The 22,458-nt window shown below is 31.8% G+C and overlaps 1 protein-coding gene across 1 annotated transcript in view; it reads left to right on the plus strand.

The window, feature by feature from the left end:
• LOC134714904 (uncharacterized) overlaps positions 1-22,458 on the plus strand; it is a 76,157-nt gene that overhangs the window by 973 nt on the left and 52,726 nt on the right. Inside the window, exons 2-9 of the mRNA XM_063576600.1 lie at positions 433-750; positions 1,581-1,662; positions 3,459-3,513; positions 3,887-3,949; positions 4,576-4,762; positions 6,541-6,684; positions 7,670-7,791; positions 8,776-8,884. Of these exons, the coding sequence (XP_063432670.1) occupies positions 433-750; positions 1,581-1,662; positions 3,459-3,513; positions 3,887-3,949; positions 4,576-4,762; positions 6,541-6,684; positions 7,670-7,791; positions 8,776-8,884 (1,080 nt within the window). The remainder of the gene's footprint in view (positions 1-432; positions 751-1,580; positions 1,663-3,458; positions 3,514-3,886; positions 3,950-4,575; positions 4,763-6,540; positions 6,685-7,669; positions 7,792-8,775; positions 8,885-22,458) is intronic.

Genomic DNA, 22,458 nt, shown 5'->3' on the forward strand with positions numbered 1-22,458 from the left:
TATGCTACACAAATCGTCCGTCATGACGGTGTTGTGACAGTTCGTAATCATACTCATCTTGTTTGTAAATTTGTAAGAGTTTCGTTAGCTTAACTACTGACATATTTTGATAAATTCTTTCATAGTTACAAACATTTGGTAAAGGATTTGTACTGTATTATAAAAAATCATATCGCGAACTCGATGTCATATCCATTTCTATACGCTGGAGATTTATTTATAAATTCAAGATTTTTTTGTTATAATAACTAACATCGATTGTCATTCGCGAATATTATGTTTAGTATACTTCATCGTTGTTAGTCATTCTATAAAAAAAAAAAACTGTTGAGGTATCATAGTATGATTTTTACGTCTCGGAAAACCTAGTATACTTGTCAGTGAAAAAAGAGTTCTGAACAAACTTTCAGTAACCGTGTTTTCTCTTTGCAGATAGCGTACATACTAATACAGTTTACGAGTTTGGTGGTTCTACAGTTACTTTCAAGTGCCCGTTTGTTCAAAAAGATTACAACAACATTGTGTGGAAAGGACCATATGGTGGTCAGACTGTCTATGCACATACAAACCATCGGAATACTCATTTACCTAGTGACTTGTATAATCGTTTATTTATAATAAGTAATAGCAGTTTTGGCACATACAATCTGAAAATTGTTAATCTACAATACAGTGACGAAGGAGAATACAGGTGTTCAGTAACGTACAACGGAACGACGAAAACAAAATCATTCAACTTATCATTACCTGGTAATTATACATATTAAGTAATGAAAATACTTCAAAGTAGAGATCTATCACTTCTTTTGTAGAAAACATGTTTTACTTTGATTTAAGTTACTTGTATTTACAAACATTAGTTTTTGGTATTACAAAAAACAACATTTGGTATATAGTAGAATTCCGAAACAATAACCAACGACCGACGCCAGAACTAAAACTTCGTAATAATTGTTACACAGTATAAATCATATGTATATATATGTAAAAAGTTGACTGCAGGGGTTCATCAATCAAAATCAAATCATTGATTTGAAAAAAAAAAAAAAAATGAACGCGTCCGAAGCGTTTTTATTATCTTCTTCACCTTCACCAGGAACTCTGAAAAGTCAAAGGTATGACATGTAAAGATGCATAAGTACTTCAATTTGTCAAGAGTTATATGACAATAAGGGGCCGAAGTAAAATAGCCAAAATCATTAAAGGCCTACTTTCATTGAAAGGTTATTGTCCCCTCTGGGTATTAAGATGCAAAGGATGTCAATTATTGATCGTTTTGTTTTCAGTATACCTATTCTAGTTATACAGCTATACATGATTGTTTTCAATTTTTTTTTTAATTTTACGCTTGAAGAAATATTGAACGTTTTTTTTTAAAGTTCAAGCAATCTTTTGTCAGTTTGTTACTTGAAAGTTCTATGGACACCAGTTACCTTCGGATATTCTTAACACATCAGTAAAGACTGGTACTCTGTCCTTTATCTGTTATCCGTATGTTGCAAGGAAGAGGGCTAGCCTACACATCAGTGTTCATTGTCAATTTCGAGGAATATAGAATTAGTTTATTTGGTGTATTTCAGCATTACTTGAATCATCGACGCCGTCTTATTATAGATCCTTAAAACTTGATCCAAGTACTAAGAAGCTTATTGTAGGTCACATGTAAGTAGCATGACTTTTCATTTATGTCCTTATAGACGACAACATTTCATTCGTTGATTTAGTGATTCTGAATACACCATGTGTAAAATGGACCAATGCCGTTAAACTTTGCACAATACGAATAACATTGTTTTAAGTTTAAATTATGATGTTTATGTCTATCGACCTACAAGCAATTCTTAAACCATATCCGTGGATACATGAAGCAGATCAGTGGTGGTATGTTCATCTTAATTTAAAACTCAGTAATTTTTATAATAAAAAAACAGTGTGTGAATATAAAATGTTCATACACATGACATATAATATTTGAATCATTCCCTATAATATTTTTTTTTAAAGGAAAATGAAACCTCCTGTAATTATTTTTTTTAAGAATCTTTTACCTGTAGATAATTGTATTTTTTAAATACCGTCAAAAACTTAAAATATCTCTTGCTTTTTTATCGTTGGGATTAAGGAAGAAGGAAGATGAAATTACTTTACATTTGTATCTAGTTTTAATTTGAACCGTTGAACAATACACATTTGTACCCACCTATTCATTCTTAACACAAGAAAATATAAAGAATTAAATTATTTACTATTTAATGGTACACCATTTTTTACAATACAAACTAGTCATTGAAAAATAAAACCTTGACACTCCATGATATGTTCTGAATGGGTTTTATTTCAATAATGACTAATGACTTATACTTCAATAGACTTCCCTCTGTCAAAAACAAAACCATATTAAAAATAAGATTTAAAAGTAGAATAACAAAAATACTACTTAACTCTAGAAAAATCATTAAAGTCCATGATAAATTGACAGATTCAAAAGCTCATACGCATCAAATAAATGGATAACAACTAAATATCATGAGACATATACCAAAGACCAACCAAATAAAAAAAAACGTTTAAGAAGAAAAAAAAGAAGAATCACTAGACTTAAAATAAAAGATAATATACTCATATAGTCCACAATCGAAAACATGAAATTCAAGAGATGGGTCCCACATAAAATATGAGGTGAGCTGACTGGCTTCGATCACTACTAGTTGCACCAATAATCAGGACCAGTAATATACGTTTATAATATATGACCTGCGTCGGCTAAAAAACCGATCTTGAACAAGTTAAGTGCACAATATACATTTAAATGTATAAGACTTGTGTTCAAATACAAAAGAAAAGACGTTTTCAGGTCTGTTGTGTATGATTCTTATATGAACTTCACAGACTTTGGATTAGTTTTGTCAACTCTGGTGGTTTACAGATGTTATATTATTCGTTAGCAAGGTCTACTCTTACCGAAACAGTCCATATATATACGCGGAATATTAACTAAATATGGGTTTGTGGCTATGACAATTCAAAACCACTGTGATAATGTCAACTTTAACTGTTAAATCTTTGAATTAAAGTACTCAATGTAAGAAGCATCACGGAAATCATTAAATAACACACATGATCTGGATATATTGTCTATATAAAGGTACTGCTGGAATGTTGCTACACTCAAATATAATGTTTAACAATGGGAAATTGAATTATTTCATTTTGTCTTAAAGTAAAGCACCTTTGTTAGTTGGAAAGTAGTTTAAGGACGCCTACGGGTGCGGGAATTGCTCGCTACATTGAAGACCTGTTGGTGACCTTCTGTTGTTGTCTTTTCCATGGTCAAGAAAAATATTGACATATTTGCCATTTCCATTCTCAATTGTATTGATAGATGCCATATAAACAGTATAATTATAATTTTATTGCTTTCAAGGATTGTAAAAAAATAACTTTTTTTTTATTTACAGGAATTATGTTAGTATTGTAGACATTTTAGATATCCCTCGATTTCCAGTAAATTCTGTGAGTATCACACACACACACATGTTAAGAAGTATGTCTACGTTTGAAAAAAGTGTTCATATATTTTATATCATCGTGTAATATTACGTCGCAAAAATATTAGGTGGGACCTGATTATATACTGAATTTGTTTCGCACCCTTCTTATCGTCCAAAAGTTCTCAAATTTTTAGCTGACATTTCAAAACCATGTACCATTTTAATATTGTCTTTTTCAGTAATATTAACAGTTACCAGTATGAGTTAGCAGTCTTAATTCCACATGTGTATGCATAATGTTTTTTTTCGATTTTAAACATATTGAAAGGAATGAGTTTTTATTGAAGTTTAAAATTACAATATCCAGCATTCATTTATTCTCTATGTATTTTTAGACTCATATACAGTTTCCATCTGCAGCAAATACACTAAATTACTGCATCTTATCAAAAGAAAAGGTAAGCTATGGTACTTGAAAGCTATTGGTTCATTAAAAACAATAAGTTGAAGATCATAATAAAAAAAGAAATATTTTAACAACAAAAATCGTTAAAAAAATTCTGTTTCAACAAAAATCGTTAAAACATACTAGTATTCTGTTATAACGTTAACTATATAAGAATTGCGTCTGACATATAATTGGTCAGAAGGTTGTTTATATTTTAATTTGTTAATTATATTTTGGTCCATCAAGTGACCAGTAACGCTAACACATAATAGTATAATTGCTAGCGAGACAAATTTCCATTAAAATATTTACAGTTTACTGCATCTTTCATTTCTAACACAACTTTATAAGAACTTTTAAAAATTGTTTTCACAATGATAATGCTTTTTGAAAAATGGATGTCGAAGTTTAGACTAGTATGCAAACCATACACAAATATAACTGATACACAAAAATTGTAATCAGTCAATTAGTAATTCTTTTTGCATTCACTTAAGGATATATTTGTATAATATATCATATTATATTTAGAGTAATTTAAGCCATAGTTAGACTTAGTAAAAAATTAATATACATATTATGGTACGCTGTGTCATAACTAGTACTGTTTCAATTCACAACTCTGTTTCATTGCAGATTCCATATTGCCAGAATCACATAAGAGTCCTTGAGTTTAGAACTGACGACACCGTCATATTATGCGGAACAAACGCTGATTCACCAAAGGGTTTTGAATTAAACATTACAGATAATTCCCATATAAGCTTAGGTCCTGTTCCGTGTGCAAACGATCCATTCGATAATTTTACATCTACATATATAAGTAAGTACCAGTTATACACTATTACAAAGGGATAAAATATTGTGACACAAAAAGCAGGAAAAGTAAGAATGAAACAAGAGGGTTCATTTTTATCTTTATCATGTTTACTTTTAGCCAAAATTATCATGAATATTCTTTATTGTACCACATGCTCAAGTGCTTTTGAAGCTGGATAATTTACATTTAATCTGACGTACCGTGAGTCAAATTTCATCGATTTATATCGGTATTGGTGAATATCTATAAAAAAAGAATGTTTGAGATGACGTCTTAGTGAGGAACAGTTATTTCTGAAAGAGAGATTACTCTGTAAAAATCAGTTGAAGGTTTTAATCACGTTCTATTGTTAAGGAAATATTAAGCTTCTCATTGATTAAAATAAATGGTTTTCTTACTGCTAAACAGGTAATGAAATTTTTCGGATAACGTGTCTGGTTGAAGTTTTTTGAAGCTTTTTATTTTTGTCAAAGAGTTGACGTTAATATTTTGTCAAAATCATTTGAATATCAAACAAGCGAAATATATTTGAGTCAATGTGTTTAGTAAAACTTTAAACGACACTCCATACGGTTCACCGACTTGACCAACATTTTCAACCTTGATTTATAGCATACTAAAACAAATATCCATTCCACTCGTTATAATTCACAGCATTTTGGTTCGTTTGTTTAGAATACACTTTTCCAATTAATGGCCTTTTGAAAATCCTGTGTATTATTTTCCAAATACATTATGTACATAATGTAATGTAGTACAACATGGTGGAAACATATTTGGTGTCTGTTTGTAGTTGATTAACTCAAGGGTGCTCGTTTAGAAATGTGTACGTGCAAATGTTTATAAAACGAGATTTTGACATTGTTTAAATGCCATCAATTTAGTATGCAGCACTGGTTTTTCTAGCAGGCATGCTTTTATGGGTTCACAAGATATAGAATAAAGATATTTGGTTGATTAATATAAAATTACAAATACTTGAAAGTGTTTAGGACAAAAAGCAAATTAAAATAATAAATGCAGTACAGTTACTGGTTTCTACATAGTAGTACAAACGACATGAAAGACCAATTCACATTGAATTGTCACTAGAAAAGAAGGAATATTGAATATACGTACAGTATCATCTTCATATTTCTAATAGAGTCGTGGCAGTGTCAGTGAAGATTTTATTTTTTTGCGTCTGTTTTGTTCACACATCGTTGTAAATATAACGGAATTTGATGCGACTGTCATATAAGTGAGAGATTTAGCGCTATAAAAACAGATTCAATCCACCATTTTCTACGTTTGAAATACCTGTACCATGTCTGGAATATGACAGTTGTTGTCCATTTGTTTGTTGTGTTTTGTCATTTGATTTTGCCAATTAATTATGTACTTTACGATATAATCTTCTTCGGAATTCAGTATTTCAGTGATTTTACTTTTTTCTCAATGTGAAGAGAAAGACGCTTTCTGAGTTTCTCGATATTATTTCGGAGTGGCTTCCATGTTATTATTCATGGCAAACATAAAAAATCCCTTGCGAAGGGTATAATCAGTTGCATCTGTTATTCCACGAAGTGCTGTCAGGATTGTGATGAACACATATATTTTTTCAATAAAGGTGACTCTTTCCAGTTTATTCCAGTACCAATGTAAGCATTTCAGCATTTGTTTAAGCATTGAATGTACCATGTTAATAATGCTGCAATATGGAGAGACAAAGTTTTAGTTGCAATCAGAATACATGACAAAAAGTTAATCATCAAGCCATAGAAAGTTGTCTTTATTTATAGGGGATCAGAATCAGTATGGCAAAGGAATTATGTATTATGGCACTACGTTGCATACTGAAGCTACAATATTTAGACCGATATATGATAGCGACGGAAGGGTCAGGGAATACCAGAAAGGAGTCATAAGCTCTAACTGGATGAAAGGTAATTTATGCTTTGTAATGCAGTAGAAAAAATGCAAACAATATCAAAAGCATATTCAAACTCAGCAGTTGAAAATGAACTGCACTGTATAATACATTGCAAAAATAAAACTACAAGAAGAAAAATCAAAGTCCCGATGCTCTCATGTGCTTAAGATGGGAAAACAGACTCATCATGATCTACATGTGACATGCGTTGATTCGCTTATGGAAGTACGAACCCGGTATAAATCTTATTTGGAAGGTCACATTCGAGATAAAGAGAACGGGATTTTGATAACAACAATCGGTATATATCCATGTTTATCTCCGAAACAGATATTTATAACGATCAATCACTTCTTGATGGTGTCCTTACAATTATCAAACGTTGTTTTTACCTCAATCACTTTAAACTATTGGTATAAAAGTTTCCTTTAAAGCAAGGACACTGTGTCAAGGAAATCATGGTAGGAATGGAAAGCCTTGATAATGATATCGTATTAATTTGGAGATACGTAGTCCTCTTTAATTCTATGATTGAACATTGACAAGTGTGTAACATAATGGGTGCTTTGTGTATACGAAGTAAACATCGGAAACTTTTTTGTTTTGTAGCTCTTCAATGTGTTCATTAATTATACATCCTTGATCTTCAGTTTTCGATCTTGAACGTTTGTGATGAAGTAAAAACCATAAAATCGCCTTAGATATATGCAATTGATATCGAGTTGATGTATCGTTTTCGCAGTATGCACCGTTTTTGCGTTGTCAATACTTTACGCTTGAGCATGATGTTAGAAACAAAAATGAAAACCAACAAAGAATAAAAAACAAAACATAATATGAAACTAAGATCCTGCAGTTAACAAATAAACAAACAAATTAAATTAATAAATAAACAAATTTTAAATAATCAAAATAGCATAAACATGCAAAAAAAGATTTGCTGTCGTTGTTAAAAATTCTAGCAATGCAGTAGCCTTTCAATATATTTTGTTTTGCAGACCCCCAATTTGTCGGATCTTTCTCCTTAAAAGAATCGGTACTGTTCTTTTTCCGTGAAACTGCTACTGATGTTGATCCTACTGAACACAAAATCTACTCAAGGGTTGCAAAGGTTTGTAAGGTACGGTGAGTAGTCGCACAATGAGTTACTTTAGATAAATAAAACACGTTAATATGTAAATACCAATGGTTCTGCACCAGCTGCGCATTTCAACAATTAATGTCTCTTCAGTGATGCCCGGGACAAACATGTGTGACAATTCAAGAGAGCTTATCAAATTAAATGACCAGAACATCAGCCAAAGCCGGGCAAGGAATCACTGCTTTGAAGAGACAGTTATATTTCTTAATTGAGATAAATATCTATAGTTTTGTGACAGCAAATTTGAATAACAAAGTATGAGTATTTTCATGGCAATTCAGAAGTACTGGCTACCGGGCTAGTAAAATCCTCGTTAAAGGTACATACCTTATATTTTACAAGAAAGAATGGATTAAAATATTTAAAGAAAAGACGATTGTAAGAAAGTTGCAACTTTGAGGTTGCCGTGTGTGGCTGTCTGCAATATATTTGTTTGTTAAACTGTTTTCTTCATAAATCGGGACTTTGGTTTTCTTGTTTGAATTGTATCACATTGATATGTCGTCGTTTTTTAAATTTACCATACAAAAAAGGTTAGATATTTATTGTGGAACTATAGTTCTAACGTTCACATTTTATTATCCCTGGGTAACCGTCTCGTTTGCAGTTATACAAATTGAAAATGTCACTGTTGGTTCCTAAAGCAAAATATAGTAGGATGATAACTACAAGACACACAGAAAAAAACAAAGATATAACAAAAAATAGAACAATCGAATCGATGAATACTTAAACAAAATGCATTCGACAGTCTCCTTCATTTCCTTTAAAGCTTTGGGCCAATGCAATTTGCGTTTATTTGTGTATTACCGTGAACTAAATAAAGAACCTGCTTGACCGTTTTTAAATAAATTTTGAAGACAATTAACACATAACATCACATTTCTCGAAATGTTTCCCGCTAATGTATATCTGCATTCTCATTTATAGTACACTTGACCTGATTTATCTATACCTTTGTAGTCTGATATTGGAGGAAATTCGATTTTGAGGAATAAATGGACAACTTATCAAAAGGCCAGACTCAAGTGTTTCACTGAAGGGATATCGCCAATTTATTTTGATGACATACGTATGTATAAAAAAAAAAGATGTGGTATGATTGCCAATGAGACAACTTTCCACAGGAGATCAAAATGACACAGAAATTAACAACTATAGGTCACCGTACTCGTATCTATTAACAGTGTTTGTCTCATGTACAGTGTGGTTACAAGAATGATAATTTTAAAAATCAATATGGAAAACCAAGTCTTGCTCATATGCGTTTTCAATCCGAAACTTATTATTGTAATATAATTAGACATTTGCAAAAAATGGATATGACAACCCATTAATATATAATATATATATTTTTTAAAAGATTTACATATTTTGTTGTTAATCTAGTTATCAAATGTACCAGGATTATAATTTAGTACGCCAGACGCGAGTTTCGTCTACATTAGACTCATCAGTGACGCTCATATCAAAATATTTATAAAGCCAACCAAGTGTGTGTTAATATATGTTAATTAAATCAACAAAAGAAATGTCTGTTTTTTGATATTATTGTAGAAGACATAGTTGAAAAAGAAGGCATATTCTATGGTCTGTTCACGACAAGGCAAGTAAAAACTAGTACGAATAATAGTATCCTTGATTAAACACATTGACGATATCGGGTTTAAGGAACGTAAACGCATCAGTGGCGCTCGAATAAACATAGCAGAATAAACTACAAATCAAAACCGAAATTGACGTACTTGTGCTTAATCTAAAGTAAACATCATAGGGCTTGGGGTGAAACAAAACACTTTGTAGCAGCAAACTTTTTTAAGTTTGATAAATATATAATTTAAAGATTACTACTTAGTATGTCTGGTAACACTGGTAACATTTGCACGGCATGACTTTTTTGTACTGTAAAAAGGTCGTCGTACAACAGTGTGGTAGCAAAATAGTGGTCATTTGGCGAAATTTATTTCCTAACTTATTTTATCTCTGAAATTCATATTTTATTAAAATTACACTATGGCTGGCAATTGCAAACTTAAATTTAATCCAAAAGTTAAATTTATCTTTGTGTTTTGAAATAATGGATAACAATGCTATGACAATAAGCTTACAAAACACAAGACAATAATATTACCAAAGCACCAATCTTTGTCAAACCTTAAGGACCATGGAAGAAATAGTTAGAATGTTTAAATGTCAATTCATTACACAAAACATTAAGGACCATGGAGGAAATAGTTGGAATGTTTAAGTATTAATTCATAACACCACACAGTGAGAAACATAGAGGAAAAAGTTAGAACGTTAAAGTGTCAATTCATTACACCAAACATTAAAGACAATACAGGAAATCCTTAGAATGTTTATTTAAAAGTGTCAATTCTTTACACCAACAATCGTCGTGTATATATATATATATATATATATATATATACATACAACTCGTCTAAACATCAACCCAACAATGTAAGATCTGTAAATTTGCTTTCGCAAATTTTTGGTTCTTCCCTCGCCGGGATTCGAACCCATGCTACTGTGATATCGTGACACCAAATCGCAGCCGTCCCGCTAGACCACAAGACCACCTGGGCTCTCAAAAAAAGAGCCTTCGCTGGCCATGTGTTACCTTTCCACGTCAGTTTTAATCTAGCGGCGTACTACAGTAAATGATATATAAGGCATGAAGATGTTATTGTTACAGATCAGCTAAATTATCTATAGTAAAGGATCCTACAAATTAATGTAAGATACAGTCACAGAAAATAATTATATTCATAAGTACGTCTGAGTCAGTGACAACCCTACAACAGATGTATCCATCGGATCACCATCAATGATGGTGATACATGGCTGTGTACATGATGTATATACAACTCGTCTAAACATCAACCCAACAATGTTAGATCTGTAAATTTGCTTTCGCAAATTTTTGGTTCTTCCCTCGCCGGGATTCGAACCCATGCTACTGTGATAACGTGACACCAAATCGCCTGCACTGCAGCCGTCCCGCTAGACCACACGACCACCTGGGCTCTAAAAAAAAAGAGCTTTCGCTGGCCATATGTTACCTTTCCACGTCAGTTTTAATCTAGCGGCGTACTACAGTACATGATATATAAGGCATGAAGATGTTATTGTTACAGATCAGCTAAATTATCTATAGTAAAGGATCCTACAAATTAATGTAAGATACAGTCACAGAAAATAATTATATTCATAAGTACGTCTGAGTCAGTGACAACCCTACAACAGATGTATCCATCGGATCGCCATCAATGATGGTGATACATGGCTGTGTACATGATGTATATACAACTCGTCTAAACATCAACCCAACAATGTTAGATCTGTAAATTTGCTTTCGCAAATTTTTGTTCTTCCCTCGCCGGGATTCGAACCCATGCTACTGTGATATCGTGACACCAAATCGCCTGCACTGCAGCCGTCCCGCTAGACCACACGACCATCTGGGCTCTCAAAAAAAGAGCTTTCGCTGGCCATGTGTTACCTTTCCACGTCAGTTTTAATCTAGCGGCGTACTACAGTACATGATATATAAGGCATGAAGATGTTATTGTTACAGATCAGCTAAATTATCTATAGTAAAGGATCCTACAAATTAATGTAAGATACAGTCACAGAAAATAATTATATTCATAAGTACGTCTGAGTCAGTGACAACCTATACAACTCGTCTAAACATCAACCCAACAATTGATGTTTAGACGAGTTGTATATACATTATGTACACAGCCATGTATCACCATCATTGTTGGCGATCCGATGGATACATCTGTTGTAGGGTTGTCACTGACTCAGACGTACTTATATACATATATATAATATATTAGAAGCACAAAATGTATATCAGTAACTTATCATAGATACCAGGACTAAATTTAGTATATACGCCAGACGCGCGTTTCGTCTACAAAAGACTCATCAGGGACGCTCGAATCCAAAAAAGTTAAAAATGACTTGTAATCAGTAAATTTATAAACAAAACCATATAAATGACAATTCATGTCAGCACAAAAAATGCTGACTACTGGGCTTGCGATACCCTCGGGAAATAAATCTCCACCAGCAGTGGCATCGACCAAGTAGTTGTAAATAAACTCATTATAGATACCAGGACTAAATTTAGTATATATACGCCAGACGCGCGTTTTGTCTACAAAAGACTCATTAGTGACGCTTGAATCCAAAAAAATTAAAAATGCCAAATAAAGTACGAAGTTGAAGAGCATTGAGGACCAAAATACTGTTTTTTTCAGTTTTTCCGAAAAAGATTTAATAGATTTTTTTTCCTTTCTATTTTGATTTTAACGTATAAACACAATATTCAAATATTTTTAAAAATGACAAAGGAACGGAGAATGAGTCAAAGGGGCAACAACTCAACAAAGGAACAGAAAACAGCCCGTTGCCATAAATGAGTCTTCATATCTTGGAATTTTAAGTAAATGGGTTCAAGTCAGTAATTTTGCCTGCAAGAATATTTCAAGATATAAAATACTTTTGTAGAATCAAGTCACCAGTCTCCGTTATATGTGCCTATAACACATCTGACATTGAAGCTGTATTTAATGGGCCATTTAAGACACAGGTGACACTTAATTCGTTTTGGACAGAGGCTAAAAATATACCACAACCCAGACCTGGTATGGTAAGTGTGTGTCCAACATTAAATTTAACAAAATTGATTGCCATCTTGTGTAACTGACAAATCTGACACAATACTTACATTACATTTATCAATCATAGATGGAATCACCAGATACAGTCCTTGGATGGTTTAAACTTCCCACTAACACCATTTCACCATACACCCTGTGACATTACACATACACTATTCACCATACACCATTTCACCATACACCCTGTGACATTACACCATACACGTTACACCTTTGCACCTTACACATAATATTAATTTGTCAAAAGATATGCTGCTGCCAAACACTTTACACCATAACACCATTTCCCGTACACCATACACCATAGAACCATACACCTTCTACCATTGCACCATATACCATACGTCATTACACCATACACGGTTTTTGAGAGGTTTACGTAACAGTACACAGTTATCGTTAATTTGACATGCATCTAATTTTCTTCGATCATCAGACATACTGATTGCAAACCAATTGTACGCTCGGATTTTCGTTCATTTAAAAGATACAACCACAATCTAATGTAAATCATAACAATAAAAAAGACCCATGTGGTATCAAAAGCAAAATGAATATTCACTTTGTTTTCCAGTGTATCAATGATTCAATGTCTCAAAGTGAAGATGCTCTTAACTTCATTGCCAACCATCCTCTAATGTATGAGTCCGTTCAGCCCTTGTATGGAAAGCCAATCTTTGTCTTGCACGATCATCTACAGAAATTAGAAATTCACAATAATATGACGGAGATTGTGCTGTATGCAGGCTCAAGTATGTATAAAAACAGATGCACAATTGAAATATAAATGAGACAAAAAAATCAATCGGCATACTGATAAAAATGTACCAAAAACCCTTAAAATGTATGTGGTTAACACAATTTTTATCCGGTCTCAGCATATACTATTCTAAAAAAAGGTTTTACAATATGTATAAGAAAATAAATGAATTTATCGGTAATTCGTATATTTTCTCTTTGATTTTACTGCCTTATATTTTCGGGTATCAACGTACTGGCTGTATCACTGAAAATATAAGGCAATACATTGTGTGACGTCATAAGTACCGATAAACAGAATAATAGGTAGTTTCGTTTTTGCTGCTGACTATATCATGTGGAATATCTCAAATCGCCCTAACGGTCTCGTCTAGATATTCCACATGATATATACAGTATCAAAAACGAAACTACCTATTATTCTATATATACTATCAGATTACGCTAGAATGACATAAGAATGACGGTAACACCAAAGCAGTTCCACATACCATGAATACAGAAGCAAACCATGGTATCGAACAAGAAATGTATGCATTGCTTTTATGAAATTGATTAATTTATCAAACGTATAGTTGCTGTGAGTTATTCAACTTTGTATAATTTGTTTATCATTTCTAGGTAGTGGAAAGGTTTATAAATTATTTTCTTCAAGCGAAAATACTTACGTGTCAAATACTTACTCACCTTTACCGAAGAATGAAGCCATCTGGTCATTAGTCAGTTTTGTAAGTCTTACACCTTTAATTATGAACAATTATTATAATTGTTGAGGAAAAAAAATAGATGATAAAAAAAGAGTAATAACAATGACCTTTGAAAAAATTGAAAACAAACAAAACCAAAAAAACTGATTGAAATCAAAACACAAACATGCCATCTTTCAAATAAGGTCAATGTATACACATTGTTGTTAACTCTTAAAATGAGTTATAATTGGAAAAAATATTCTTAATTTTAAATGAAAGAGATTCATAGATGAAATTTATGCAAAAAAAGTAAAACCTCCCTGTTATAGTGAGGATGTTAAAATATATCAAAAGGGAAAAGATAAAAAGAAACACCTACTCATGTTTTGTGGAAGATTTCTTCATATTTATGTAAAAAACACACGTCTTATGCATTGCAATCAGTTAAATAAGTCTGTGGTTTGTTGTGATAATTAAATTTGAATTGTAGGGAGACTTTTTGTTGATTGGAACAGACTACTCAGTGCGTCAAATTAAGGTAACAAACTGTGAGCCGTACATAACGATTGAGCACTGTATAAAAGATCCCCACTGTGCATGGGTGGACATAGTTTGTCGTTCCAAAAAATATGTACCTTTTAATCATACTGCGTAAGTAGAAACACATTACATAATGTAAAGTTTTCAATAAGCACACATAAGTTTATAACGTAGATATAAACCCAATCGTCTTTGAACCAGTCTTAATTTTGGTGTCGTGAATTAATTTTGAAAAAGCTAGCAGAAGTTTTAATTGATTAGAGCGATAGTAGTTTACCGATATTTTAATCTCGAAAATCTATATAAAAAAAGCTAATTTAAAGAAAACCCAACACATCTGATATGCAAAGTTGAGAAAACTCTTTATTCGCCAGAAGCATTTAATTCATCTACGGTCAATCTAAGTGAACACAAAACTCTTTGAAGTTTCTATGACATTTGATATTTTTCACAGTTTTTAAGTAGCTTAATTTCTTGTGAATGACGATTGTTCATATTACATACATTTTGTAGCAATGGTATACAAATATATTCTTATGACAACATTAGTTCGACAGATCGTTTGCCATATATGTGTAAGTATTTGAATTCTTACAGATATAAAATTTCCAATTTATTAAAATTAAGCAAAGATTATTAGTCTTAAACCATCACTTTCAATTTATGTAAGTATGGCAAAAATGAAGAAACAACAAAAGTTTGTTTTATATTAGTTTGTTTTTAAAGTGAGTAAGAGTGTCACACAAGGTTGACTGTTGTACCCCTACTTTTAACATTTCTACATATCATGTCTATTTGTTTTGTTCGCGAATCGTTGTCGATATAATGAGTTTTTATGTGACTGTCATACAAGTGAGAGGTTTCACTAGCTATTAAATGATGCTTAATCCACCATTTTCTACATAAGAAAATGCCTGTACCAAGTCAGACATATTACAGCTGTTATCTATTCTTATGATGTATTTGAGGTTTTGATTTTTTCATTTGATTAGGGACTTTACGTTTTGAATATTCCTCGGAGATCAGTATTTTTGTGATGTTTTTTAACGGATGTTCAGATTATCGTCACTTAATTAAAGTTTAATTTAAACAAATAGAAAAATCATTATATGCTTTAAAATTATTAGTTTGATTTATGATAACGAATTGATACAGTTTTGTCTAAATATCATCAGACAGTTGCTTCAAAATCATCTGCAATGTTCCATAGAGATTGTGTATTCAAATAATTGTGAAAGTGCATAATCCAAACCTATCTTAGTATCTAGGAATGTACATCTGAAGAAAATAAGAAAATCACAATCGGGAAACAAATTTACTCTATCTGTCAATACTCAAAACTTTAAAATAAGGAAATAATATGTGGTTAGAGTGACAGTTAGGCAACTCTCTATCGAAGTCCCAATGTGCTTAAATTAAACAATTATAGTTCATAATACTGATTTGTATACAATTAATTGATTTGTAGATCGTCCTGAAATGCCTAAATGGTTACGTGTTGTTCATACGTTTGAAACGAAACTTTTGATGGAATGGATGTCTGGAGTCAGAGGAGACAAGTCACGTGTCTTTGTTCTAGAGTTCAGAAAATATGATGAGTTGTACTGGACATGTGTTAAAGTGAATGAAACAGATAATCAAAGTGATTTACAAAGTTTTGAATTAACTAACCTAAATGGGAGTCAAATATATAACATAAGAATTTTCTCAGAGAACTCATTTGGAAGAAGTCAACTTTCAAAAATGCTTACTGTATCAACAGCTTATTTCGATGAAAATATAGTTGAAGGTTTGTATTTAACAGTAGTTTTATCATAAGCAATACAGAATAGAAAAAAGAATATATGTGGTTCCTTCCATTCAAATCACTTACATTAGAACTACTCGTTAAAGCACCACAGCTGGAAGATCAGGTATTGGGCTATTGATGCAATGATATTAACGTGACAATTTTTTCATTATATTAAAATTGTAATTGACAGATAAGTCAAAGTACACTCAAAAACATAAAAATGTGACTACACGTAATAACCTAACAAATGATTTTGAAAACAAATAAAAAAAATCAGTTAAATAAAATATATTATGTATATTTTGATAACATAAATGTAAAAGAAACAATGTTTGGTAATGCATCCCTACTAGACATGATATTACACAGTAAGTTTTAAAAACAAATGCATGGAATATCGAACAATCCGTTAATTAACAATTATTGATGAATAACCCTTGTATTTACCGTTAAGATAATTTTGACCCGCTCTAATAGAAATGACATCCCTAGTGTATATTAACATCATAAAAACTTATAGGAAAGGAGATTCATCGAGGGAGCAAATATTAAAAATTTATGAAGAGCCGGTGATAATATTCACAATTACTCTTTCCAAGTCATAACTAGAGATAATTTACCTATTTTGCATAAACGAGTCATCCTGCACTCAAAATTAATTTGACATTCAGCAATTACAGTACGGGATAGAACTGATAAATGCAATACTTCCGACATACGTCTACTATTATTGATATGATAAAGCTGTAAATTGTGCACTCTTATAAGTTATTCCCCGAAGGTAGTTTTAAACTTTTAAAGTTAATAAGTTTTTTTCCACTACAAGGACTTGAAAAACAAGGTTTTGTAACATATCAGATAAACTGTCATGCTATAAAAAATTCCATCGGCAATGACCACGAATTGTCAGTGCATTTCAAGTTTGTGATTGAGTAAGTACACTCAGAACAATTGATACATACATTTTGTACATATTCGATTTATAATCTGTATTATATTCTTCCAATTACACTGCACAATTGCACATTTATATACTTGCAAATGAGACTTGTCGATATCAAATGGTAATGGTAGAAATTTAGTAAACATTGATTTGCCTTGCTAGTATTCTAAGTACTGGAACTATTTTGGGACATGGATAATAATCAAATATGTCTTTCAAAGAAACAAGGACTGTCTTTAAATTTACTTGAACGTGTGTACCAGTGTGGAAGGGAATAAGATATATTTAGAATGCAAAGCTGAAACACAAGAAAGTACCTATAAAAAGGTTGTTTTGAGATATGATTCGTATGTAGCACTCTAGTGGGCATCTGTTAAAATAAACAAAATGAAAACGGCAAACGAAACATTAAAAAACCCCAGGAGAGGCCTAAATAAAAGACAAATATATATATCATGTTTGTTTTTAGATATCGACAAACGTACTAGTGCGACAACAGCTGATATCACTGATGCAACCACTCGATCAGGTAATAGTAAAGGCTTGTAATACAGAAATACTCTACCATTGATAATCATAGTATTGCATGTTTTATAACTAATTGGCTACGTTTTTTTTATTATTATAAAACATGAGTACATATTCTTCTTTCTCAAGTTAATTCTACAATTTGTCGAAATTTAGAAGAACTTTTTTTTTTAAATTATTTTCTTTCAGTAAACAATTCGCCGATACCTTTTCCGTATGCAGTGAACTCAGTGTGACCTTTTTCGTAAAAATACGGGGATCGCAAAACGCATGTATGTGTCTTTCGAATAAACTATTTTGTATTGTACATATGTTAATATGTTAATATACTCGTGCTCAATATCAATGCTTCTTGTTGATTGTTTACTATAAAGGTGACAATCGACAAACTACGGCTTCAAAACACGATAATTATTTAGCTGCCTTTTTTAACATTATAGCATACCCAGAAAAACATATTTTCACGATTATACAATATTGATGAGTAAACAAATAAAAAAATCGTGCACAGAAGACAAGTTTATGATATACACATGCATTGTTTCAAGAATTGCATAAATATTATTTTTCATCAGTCACTCGTTTCATATGACTTCATGAAATATTTTCTTTCCATAAAATTAAATTGATAAACTACCCAATTGAAGACTAAAAATTGAGAATCTTTTGTTCAATTAAATTAGTTTGTTTAGTATCACCTAATAAGATTTATACTATAAAAATGTATGCAAATATTTCAGACGATGAAAGTCAACCTACAGAGAAGATCAATTTCAAAACAGAGTGTTCGAATACAATTCCGAATAAAGGTTTGTATTTTGACATATGTTTTTGTTCATCTTTGTTGTTAGAGAACTACACGTAAAATAGTCCAAAGTATAGACCAAAGTTGTAAACAATTAGAATTGTGTAGATGGTATTACATATCTATGGACAGCATGTGGGGTATTGGAACGAAGTGAATGTACATTTTATCGAAATATGTACTTTCTTTACGATAAGTGTTCTGTTGTTCGTTTTGATTTTGACAAGAATTCTGCACAAACTTGATTATATCATTAGCACAAGTTTTTAGTACCAATTCAAGTGATACCAATTACACCGTGTATCAACGTCATCGTAAATATAATACAATCAACTTTGAGATAAAAGATAAAAGAAAATCAATTAGACTAGTTAATAATTTGGTTCATTCAAATTATTTCTATTTATTTGATGACGCCAACACTTATGAAATATTCTAATGTATGATGCTTTATTTGTTTTGACAAAACGTTCGACCAATGCAATATTTTGTGTAATTGCAAAATGTTTTGCACATTATAACTGATACCCGATAATGAGATTTATATTGTTTTTAGATCCCATCTCAAAGGTGAATGACATGAATCATCTTACAATTAAAGCTCACGTTTTGATACAGAAATATTTTGCTATTGAGACAAATATCCATTTACACCAACAACCAATATAATACATATAAATATTTGTCAACGTTTTTAATGATATATCAAAACATCATAAAACGATTAAAATATAAACAATCATTTACTACCTGGTGTTCATTTCAGGATGACGGTTGCATACGTATTCGTTCAACATAAAAATATGACAATGAATTTATTCATAAAAGTTCAAAATTCACTATCTGCTCGTAAATTTATTTATATAAGATATGAATCTTTAATCGAAAATATCATATGTATTAAAACATGTTAATCTTATTAATGCAGAATGGAGCAAAAACATTTTGGTGGTAACACTTGCTGTTATCCTGACTGTTATTTTATTAGCATTTATTATAACGGTGGTTATAATGGGAAGGAAGAACAATGATAAACTTGGACATGGTAAGACAAAACTGTTTATAAAGCTTTTTAAGATTGTAGAGGTAAATAGGACTCATAATCGCCGCGTTACTCCGAATTACCATGGTCACGCTGAGGTGGGATGGTCAATCTGAAGTGCGATGGTGGTATTATGGCGCTATCTTGTTGACGTGAAATGTGATGGTCTACACAAACAACATTATTCAATGCTTTACATATTGATGTATAAGTCAATTTGAATGTAAGAAACAGTTTTACGAGTTATTAATTTGATAAGGGACTTTACAATAGTTACTATGATACTAGTAATTAAAGTCATAAGAAACGAGTGACCGGTGAAAATAATTTTCTTCCAATTCTTGATCCAATGGTATACAAACATCATTAACTTAGTCTTCTGTGCACGAATTTATCATTTTTTTCGTGTAAATTTCGTAAAATCGTCAATTGTTTTTTTCAATCGGTCAGTGTTGTTGTGAAAATATGGCAGGTAATTAAAGTTCGTGTTTTGAAGCCGAAGTTTAACGATTGTCACCTGTTTGTCAACAATCGACAAAAAATCAACAACAAATCATGGAAATTGAGCACGTGTTTAACATGTAAATTCAGATAATAGTTTATTCTAAGGACATACATGCGTATTGTGATCACCGAATTTATACGAGATGGGTCACACTGAGGTCACTTTGCATACGGAAATATGTCGGGGAATTGGAAGGATGCAATTTGAATAAAGCAAATTCTTCTTAATTTGAATAAATTTAAAGAATTTTCTTCAGAAAAAAGTATATGTACATAAGTTTTATAATGAAAACTATCTATTATATAAAAAGATATGCATTATTTTTTTTTTATTTGAGGTTTCTTATGACTTAAACCAACTGTGGTGAATTGTGTTTTTAAATCTTCAAACGGTCCCTTTTACGCACGATTCATTCTCTATTAACGATATGACAGAACTCCGTTTAGTGATATTAGACGAAGTATAAAATTAAAATAATATGTTAAAATTATAATAAAAGCGGACGATCTCTCATTTAGCAACACATAAAGGACAGACATAGACAGTAATGAATGTTAACTCACATACAATGAAATATATCTTCATTTACTGTTCTAATATACTGAACGACTTTATAAACGCAACACTCATTTTGTTGATTTTTTTCCAAATCTTGTTTGAATTTCTTACAACTACTTTGCATGCTTATCATACTCCTTTCTCCGTACAAAAAATCAAAATCTGACTTACCTGTGGTTATTGAACAAACCGAATTTTTAAAGTCGCACGAATTTCTTAAAGCGAAATTTTGGACCCATGGAAGATTGTTTCAGTTGTTTTGCTTTGTGAAACAGTTCTTTCAATCCTTTGCCTCACTTTAACCAGTGTAAAAATGTTGCATCTCCATTTTGCCAAGACTGAGAAACAAAAAACTGAATTACCCCTTAAGAATAATGCAAACATTAAAACATAAACGTGCTGCAACCATACTGTATGACTTCATAAACTCATCTTACTGTCCCTTCGACAACGATACAAATAGACAAGATTTGTTGCTGGCCATCAATGAACAGATAAACGTTTAGAGAAAATGAAACGTCAACAGAATTTGATTACGCAACGTCATTTGCCAGACATGTTTACGGCCGCAACGTCAACTGCTAATCAAATTGCCGAGTGCCATTCAGTACAGATTCATGCCATAAATGTTTCCCATCAACTGAATTGCCAAAGAATCGACTGAAGGAAAACCTTAAAAGCCCTCAAGTTCTAACCGCATAATTGCCAAAACCAATTAATGGGTTGAACAAATGCCAAACCAGAAGGTGTAAAACAGAACCCAAAACATATCAGCCAGATTTTGTTGACCTTTCTGACAATCATTTTGGTGTTTGTAACATGCAGTCATCGCTTTTGACGGGGACACATTCATTCAAAAATAATACACAAATAATCTAGTGTTGCGTTTCTTAAGTCGGTCAGTATACTAATCTGAAAATTAAAAACTCTTTTTTTTTGTATAGACCATCGCACATCAGCAAACGGATCAATTTACTTCTGCATAGACTATCGCATCATTGCTCGATCATCGCACTTCAGCGTGAGCATCGCCCCTTCGAGTCCAACATTTACATTTAACAATGTATGTTATGATCTTCTTCTAAGAACAAAAATTGATTCAAAAATGGTAGGGAAAGGTAAACATGTTCACTTTGAATCATCAAATTGAAATGATATTAATTTGTTAATTCAATTTCAGATTGTGATATAAATGTTTGTCTTGAATTAACCAATATGTTCTAAATACTAGTACATATAGGTCCCAGTTCGACCTAGACCGTATGCGTATACTCGTATGGTCCACGTACGAGTATACGCATACGTCCCGGACAATACATGTTTGGTCCAAATAATCATAAGACATCACTCACGAAAACCATGACCAACTAAACAATAAAACTTCAGACATTTCTACATCTTATAGTATTTATTATAAAAAAATCGCCAATAAAGTCACTTGGTAATATTCTTTTGCTCCAAGCTCTTCATCTCACCAGTAACTTAGATATATTGATGATGTTCTATCATTGAATAACCCATATTTCAGCCAATACCCAAATCTCATATATCCCATGGAACTTGAAATTAAGGTTACTACTGATACTAGATAAACTCATCATAGATACCCGGACTTAACTTAGTATATACTCCAGACGCGCGTTTCGTCTACTAAAGACTCATCAGTGACGCTCGAATCCCAAAAAGTTTAAAATGCCAAATAAAGTACAAAGTTGAAGAGCATTGAGAACCAAAATTCCTAAAAGTTTTGCCAAATACAGCTAAGTTAATTTATGCCTATGAAGGACT

This window comes from Mytilus trossulus, chromosome 4, assembly GCF_036588685.1.
Source record: "Mytilus trossulus isolate FHL-02 chromosome 4, PNRI_Mtr1.1.1.hap1, whole genome shotgun sequence".
Lineage (NCBI taxonomy): Eukaryota > Metazoa > Mollusca > Bivalvia > Mytilida > Mytilidae > Mytilus > Mytilus trossulus.